The 7,830-nt window shown below is 17.8% G+C and overlaps 3 protein-coding genes across 3 annotated transcripts; 1 reads left to right on the top strand and 2 right to left on the bottom strand.

Annotated features, from left to right (window-relative positions):
* Positions 1-625: 625 nt before the first annotated feature.
* PRSY57_1401500 (hypothetical protein) lies at positions 626-1,192 on the top strand (the record flags this gene model as incomplete). The annotated part of the gene is made up of 1 exon (XM_012909632.2): positions 626-1,192. The coding sequence occupies one exon, from the start codon at positions 626-628 to the stop codon at positions 1,190-1,192; it is 567 nt and encodes a 188-aa protein (XP_012765086.1).
* Positions 1,193-1,735: 543 nt separating this feature from the next.
* PRSY57_1401600 (26S proteasome regulatory subunit RPN6, putative) lies at positions 1,736-3,727 on the bottom strand (the record flags this gene model as incomplete). The annotated part of the gene is made up of 1 exon (XM_012909633.2): positions 1,736-3,727. One exon carries the CDS (start codon positions 3,725-3,727, stop codon positions 1,736-1,738), a length of 1,992 nt encoding a protein of 663 aa, XP_012765087.2.
* Positions 3,728-5,275: 1,548 nt separating this feature from the next.
* On the bottom strand, positions 5,276-6,742 carry PRSY57_1401700 (U1 small nuclear ribonucleoprotein C, putative; the record flags this gene model as incomplete). The annotated part of the gene is made up of 1 exon (XM_012909634.2): positions 5,276-6,742. One exon carries the CDS (start codon positions 6,740-6,742, stop codon positions 5,276-5,278), a length of 1,467 nt encoding a protein of 488 aa, XP_012765088.2.
* Positions 6,743-7,830: the final 1,088 nt, after the last annotated feature.

A 7,830-nucleotide genomic window follows, 5' to 3' on the forward strand; every position in this document is an offset into this window, starting at 1 on the left:
TTTTTATTATTATATATTTTTTTATTATTTTTTTTTTTTTTTTTTTTTTTTTTTTTTTTTTTTTGAATATATTACCAACGTGTGAATAATACACGTATTAATCGAAATAATAAATAAACAAAATAAATTATGTTATAAAATTTATTATATACATATATTCTTTTTTTTTATAATTATGAAGAGAAAAAAAATTTTTATTTTGAAGTTCAAACTTTTCATTTAATTTAATCTTTTAATATTTGATCAGGTGATATAATTTTATATATATATATATATGTGTGTGTTTCATAACAAAATATGCATTTGGTATAGTATATGTTTTTTTTTTTTTTTTTCCTTATAAAATGGAAACATTATGGAATAAAACAAAAAAAAAAAAAATAAAAATAAAAAAATAAAAAATAAATAAATAAATAAATAAAAACAACATAATAAAAATAACGTATTAAAAATAACATATTAAAACTAACATATATGTTTATATATATATTTCATTTTTGTGTGCTTGTTTATTTTGCATAGTGGGAGTACCCCCACCCGCGTGCTCAATTTATTTTTATGTGTATGTTTATTTTTATATGTTTATTTTTATGTTTATTTTTATTTTTATAATAATTTAAATAAAATGTATTCAGGATTTATAAGATTCAGTCAGGCAAAATGCGCAGGAAATCATATATATTTAGGAAAGTGGCATGATTTTAATCAATGGAAATATCTGGCACCGAGGAATTTATTAAATATCATATATCCCGTAGAAAAAACAAATAGTATACATATAGGTAAAGAAGAAAATGATATCTTTACTTATTTAAATTCATCTTATCATGGAAATATTATAACCATTGATGATATAAATACTAGTTATTCTAAAAATAATCAAAAAATTAAATTAAGAGGTAGCGCTTTTCATGGACCTGAAAGAACGGATGTTTTTCGACTAACCTTATATAATAGATTAAAACAAAAACAACCACAAAGAATTGTACCAAGTATTGAACAAATGAAAGATGCAAATAAGTTAGAAGTATCCATTGTATGGTTCTTGTGGTCATTTGTTATATTCTATTGTGGCATGTGTATGTTCGGAAGTAATTTCTTAATTAAAAATAAATCAAATTCATTTCCATGGATGCCCAAAAGGACAGATGGTTCCAGGGGAGAGGGCCCAATGTTCTGGTTTCTGGAATAATCCTCAACAGAATATGTATAAACAGAAGGAAACACATACATACATATATATATATATATATATATATATATATATATTTATTTATTTATTTATTTATTTATATTAATACAATTTACTCACATTTCATTTTGTTATATTTTGTTTTATTTTTTGGTTTAGGTTTAAAAATTAAAAAAAAAAAAAAAAAAAAAGCGAAACATATAAATGTATAAATATATAACATATATATTTATATATAATTCAATATATAAAAAAATTTTTAAATATTCACATATATAATATGTATAATACTTATACATCAACATATATATATATATATATATATATATATATATATATAACAAGAACATGTTAAGGAAAATTATAAATATATAAATATATTCACAATGTTCATATTTTCACATGCTAATAATATATTTACTTATATACGTTAATAAAAAAGAAAAGAAAAATGGAACCCATTTAAAAAAAATATTGCCTTAACACATATTTGTAACATGTATTATGTAATATGTCTCAATATTGTTTAGGCCATATAAATAATTATATGGTCAACTGAGCCTTTTCATATAATATGTCTACAGACTCAGTTAAATTATTTATTATATCTAAAACATTTTGATACATCTTTGTTTCTGGCATATCGTCATATAAAATTAATATTCCAACATTTTGATCAAGAGTACCATTTAGCTTTTTATCTAAAATCATTTCTGATAATTTTGAAATAATTTTATTAATATCCAAATTCAATTTTTGTCCTATATAATGTAAATCAATACAACTATAAGCCTCAATAATTTTTAATATATTTTTTTCTAATAAAAGTTCATATAATTCTTTTAGATAATTATAAATTACTTTATCTATATTAATAATGAATAAGCTATTTTTTATTATTTTCTCAAATATATCTAATGATCTATTTTCATATGATTTTGATATATCTAATAAAATTTGTATTTCTTTATGAGATACATAATTTAGTTTATTATTTTCACACAATATATTATTTATTTCTTTTCTATTATTTTCTTCTAATACTTTACATAAGAGCATATATTTTAAGGGTATGATAATTTTCACATTTTCAATATTTAGGTTAAGACCAAAATTGCCTACAACTTTGGCATTATTATTATGTGGCAAAATAAAAAAAGAACTACAAAAAGTATTACTACTACTACTACTATTATTATTATTATTATTATTGTTGTTGTTATTATTACTGTTGTTGTTGTTATTATTTTTATTTTTATTATTATCATTTTTTAGATCAATGTTTTCATTTTCTCTATTTAACGTACTTGCTTTTGTATCCAGCTTTGCTTCTATTAAATTTCCATAATTGTCTATACTCAATTTTTGTATTAATTCATAATTTGGTTCTATCGGATTTGTTACGCAATACATTTTATCTTGTTCTAATTCTTCATAAGATGATGATATTTTACAGATCACATCACTATATATTAAATTTACATTATTTGAAATAATATTCATTTCATCCAAAGATAATATACTATTGTTCGTATCATAATATTCATAAAAAGTATAAAATGATAATAAGAAGGGACTTATTTGACTTATACTTTTTGTTTTATTTTGAGAAGATATGGTACTTGTATTAATAATATTATGTATTATTATAGAATAAAAATCATTATGTTTCTTACTTAAGAAATCCATTGTATTATTATGACTATTATATATATATGTATATAATGTTTCATAACATTCATATAAATATATATAAGCACTCTTATAATCTTTCTCATATATAAATAAAATACCTGATAATAAATCTATTTCACTATTTATATATATAGCCGTGTTTATTGTATTCGCTATATTTTTGGCAAATGTTAAGGATGCCTTCATTTTTGTTGAATTCTTTAATAACATATATATTTTTGTTTGAACTATATATAATTCTAACAATAAAGTTTTATCATCAACTTTCTTTACTTCTTTTAATAATCTATCAATCAAACTTAAAGCCGTTTTATATTTCTGTTTTATTATATATAATATTATTATTTTTACTTCTATTCTACATCTTAAAAAATTTCTTTTCTTCTCATAAGCCCAATTCATATACTTCTTAAAAATTATATATAATATACTAATATTACGTATCTTTTTAGATATCTTCTCAACAATATTCCTAATCAATTTAGCCGTTTTTGCTTGTGGTAATATATTAAAATAATTCTCATTACTTGTAGTAAACTCAATCAATTTATCAATCTCTTTCTTATTAATATAATAATCACATAATAAATATATCAACTTGTCATTTATTTGCATCACCTTCTCATTCGTAACCCTTTTCTCAAATAATTCTTCGTTACTCTTATCATTTATATGCTTATTCAATATTTTTATCTTATTAATCAACTCATCGCTCATATGTGGCATAATTATCTCATCCTTAATCTTTAAGTAATTACCACCGCATAAATCCTCAATCGTTTTTATTATTTCATCTTCTATTTCTTTGTAACCTCTTTCGATTTCATCAAAGTTATCCATTTTGTACTAGTTTACTAATCACAAAAAAAAAAAAAAATAATAATAAAAAAAAAAAATAAAAAATAAATAAATAAATATATTATAATATAATATATTATAAAACAATTTAACAATATATGTAATATATACTATAATATCAGATATAAAAACATATACTTATGTATAAATATTTTTGTGTGCATAATAATAATACTACACTTTATAATATATATATATATATATATTATATGTATATCTATTTATGTATAATATTTATTTGTTATATTCTCAAGATACAATACTATATAATATCACATTCAAAATTTTTTTCTTCTTCTTATGGGAATATACAAATAAAACCTTCTTAAGATCAGTAAGTTATAATACATATAATAAAAAATAACTTTATATATATATATATATATATATATATATATATATATATATAATATATATTTTTTTTTTTTCCCCTCTTTTTAAAATTATTCTTTCTATTAATATTTTATAAATATTAATCTTATTTTTTTTATTCTTCTGATTTACTAATAATGATAGAGATAATTTATATAAAATATTTTATTAATGCAACTAAATAAATAAATATAAACATATATAAACATATAAATATATATAATATATATATATATATATAATACTTATAATTGTAATTATAAATTCATATTATTCTTTAACATAAAGAATTCATTCTTTTCCCCCTTTTATTGTATTATATTTATGCAAAAGTAACAAAAATTTTTCTTTTTAATAAAATAAAAAAATATCTAAAAATATATTATATTTATCTTATGTATATTTTTATTCTTTCTAATATTTCACATATAAAATTATTTAATTTATTATATTATATATATATATATATAATATCAGAAGCTTTATTTTTTTATTTTTTTTTTATATGTACAGTATTTCAAATAAATACTATTATTACAATTATTATGTGTATTAAATATATTATTATTTTAGTTTTTTTATTTTTTATTTTTATTTTTTTGTATATTATTTTTTCTGGAACAATTTTTTATAATATAAAATAAAAATAATAATACATTATTTATTTATATTACTAAATTATATTATATTATATAATGTATTACATATATTATTTCGTTTTTTATTTACATATTTATTATTGTTGTGAATATATTTTTTACATACAAGATATTATATATATATATATATAATTTAAATTACCCCAAAACAGCTATGGGTTTTTTTTATTAAGTCATTTTTATGAAAAAAAAAAAAAAAAATATAAATAAAAAAATAAAAAATAAAAAAATAAAGAAATACATTGTATATATATATATATATATATATATTTATTTATTTACTTAATACACACAAAAAAAAAAAAAATTTTAAATCAAAAAAATTGAAAATACTTAAAAAAAATTCAATTTTCATAGTCTGAAAATTCATAAAAAAAAAATTCAATAACCACTATCGTATAAATTTATTATATATATATATATATATTTATTTATTTATGTGCAAAAAAATTGAACCCTGGCTTTTATCAAAATACTCACATTAGTGAAATCACATCCTTCATGTAATTTTTTTTTTATTTTTTATTGCCTTTATATTTCGTTTTGCAAAGTCTACTTTTCTGTTTGCATTTTTATCAATAACCTTTTTATATATTGGCTTGTCAACAAATTCAAATTCTTTATTTAAAAATAAATCTTCATTATCCAATTCTTTTTTTGCTACATAAAATTCATTGAAAGATGAATATTCATTACGAATATTATTTTTTATTTCTTCTAAATTGTCCTTTTCTCTTTCTTCTTTAGATTTAATATTATAAAATATCTCTTCAATATTTTCATTACTTATATTATTAATTGGATTCCCTTCAACAATTTTCCATTCTCCTGGTTTGGATGTCTCATCATTTGAAATAAATGACATCTCATTCTTTTGTTTTTCATTTAAATTTTCAACTTTATTTTTATCTTCATTTTTAAGAGCTACATTTTCTAATTTTTCTTTTTTCTCATCATTTAATTTGTTAACATTTGCATTTTCCTTTTCATACTTTTTATCACCCTTATTAAAAACATTTTTAATATCATCTTCATTTGTTGTTGCACTTTCCAAAATATCCTTTTCCTTATTAAACCTACTTTTATCATTTTTCCTATCCATTGGAATATTCAATTGTATTTTATTCTTTTTATCGTATACATTTTTTAAATTCATTTCTTCATCTTTTATTTTATTATTACCAAATTCACCTAATAAAGTTATATCATTTTTTGTCACTCTTTTATTCATATTATCATATTTTATATTTTCATTATTATAATGAAAAACTAAATTTCCTGACTTGTTCATATAATTCTGGTTAAAACTAGCCAAACCAGTTTCCTCACATTTTTTCAAATAATTTATTAAATAATCTATGTTATGGGATGAATATTCCCATATACTTTTTGAATTATATATGTTAAAATAATAAAAATTATTTGAATTATTATCAAGATATTTATACCATCCATATTGTTCTGAAAATGTTTGATATTCAGGTAAAGGTTCATAAAAGTCTGCTGGTTTATCATAAAGCAATTCATTTTTTAATATATTAAAAAAAACTAAAGAACCACTATCTTCATGTATCATTAAAATATATTTATTATTACAAATATTATTATTACAAATATTATTATTATTATTATTATTATTATTATAAATATTATTATTATTTTTATTATCATTTGTATGTTTATATACATACGAATCATATGATTTATTATCATTTTCATCCTTCTTGTTTATATCTAAAAGATATTTTTTTTCTATATCATCTAATCTTCTTAATTCTTTCTCAAGAAATTCTTTTTCTTGGGTTTCTTTCTCCTTTCTTTTGAATGATTCATTTATTAATCTCTTGAAATTTTCTATATGTCTGGCACTCTTCTCATGATTCTTTATATTTACTTTATGCCCTGATATCCATACATTGCACGTTTCACAATAATGCTTTTTCGAACTAACCCAATAATCTGTCATTTCTAAATTTTATAAGCTTTATACGGTTATTAATCAAATATGATATAATATATATGTTATCATTTTTGTATATATTCACAGTATTTTTCTTTTTATCTTTAAAATGGATATATATAATATATATATATATATAAATAAATATATAACAAAAGATAAAATGGAATTATATCCACATATATATAATATATATATATATATATATATATATTTATTTATTTATTTATATATTTTTGTTATACAAATTCATTTTTTAATTACATTTAAAAAAAAAAAAAAAAATTACATATATATACAATAATTTTTATTTTTTATTATACATATATTATAAAACGCTTCATTCTGAATAACTTAATTTTTTTTTTCTTTTTTTTTTTTTGTTTTTAGCCTCTTAAAAGAAATATATATATTAGTTTTATGTATTATTATAATGTAATTTTAAAACCTCTTAATAATTAATGGCACTATATATTCTTTTATCATTTAAAAATTGAAAAAGAAAAAAATACCATCCACTATTTTCTCTTAAAAAGTACTCATATATATATTTATATATATATATATATATAATGGTTTATTATAAATTATAATATATTGTGTATACCTTTTTCATCTTTATTTCATAATACCAAATTTAGTGTTATATGATATCATATAATAATATATATATATATATAAACATAAAATACAATTATATTAAAATAAAAAAAAAAACAAGTTCATTTTTTAATTCTCCCCGTCATACGATTGAATTTACATATAATCAATGTTTAAGCTCTTTAAAAAAAAAAAAAAAAAAAAAAAGAAAAAAGAATGAACAAATGTGGAAATATTATATTCCATTTATATGAACTATAAAAATAAGTTTTCCCTTTTTTTTGAAAAGATTCTTCTTAATATATTTACATATTTAAATATGAAAAATATATATATATGCTAACATATAAATGTATATATATATTTAAAATTTTTCATTCTAATTTTTTCTTCAATGTTTTTCTTAAATTATGGCAAAATTAAACCACCATGAAAATTAATATATTAAAAATGATAAAAAAAAAAAAAAAAAAAAAAAAAAAAAAAAAAAAAAA

The sequence above is a fragment of the Plasmodium reichenowi genome, chromosome 14, assembly GCF_001601855.1.
Source record: "Plasmodium reichenowi strain SY57 chromosome 14, whole genome shotgun sequence".
NCBI lineage: Eukaryota > Apicomplexa > Aconoidasida > Haemosporida > Plasmodiidae > Plasmodium > Plasmodium reichenowi.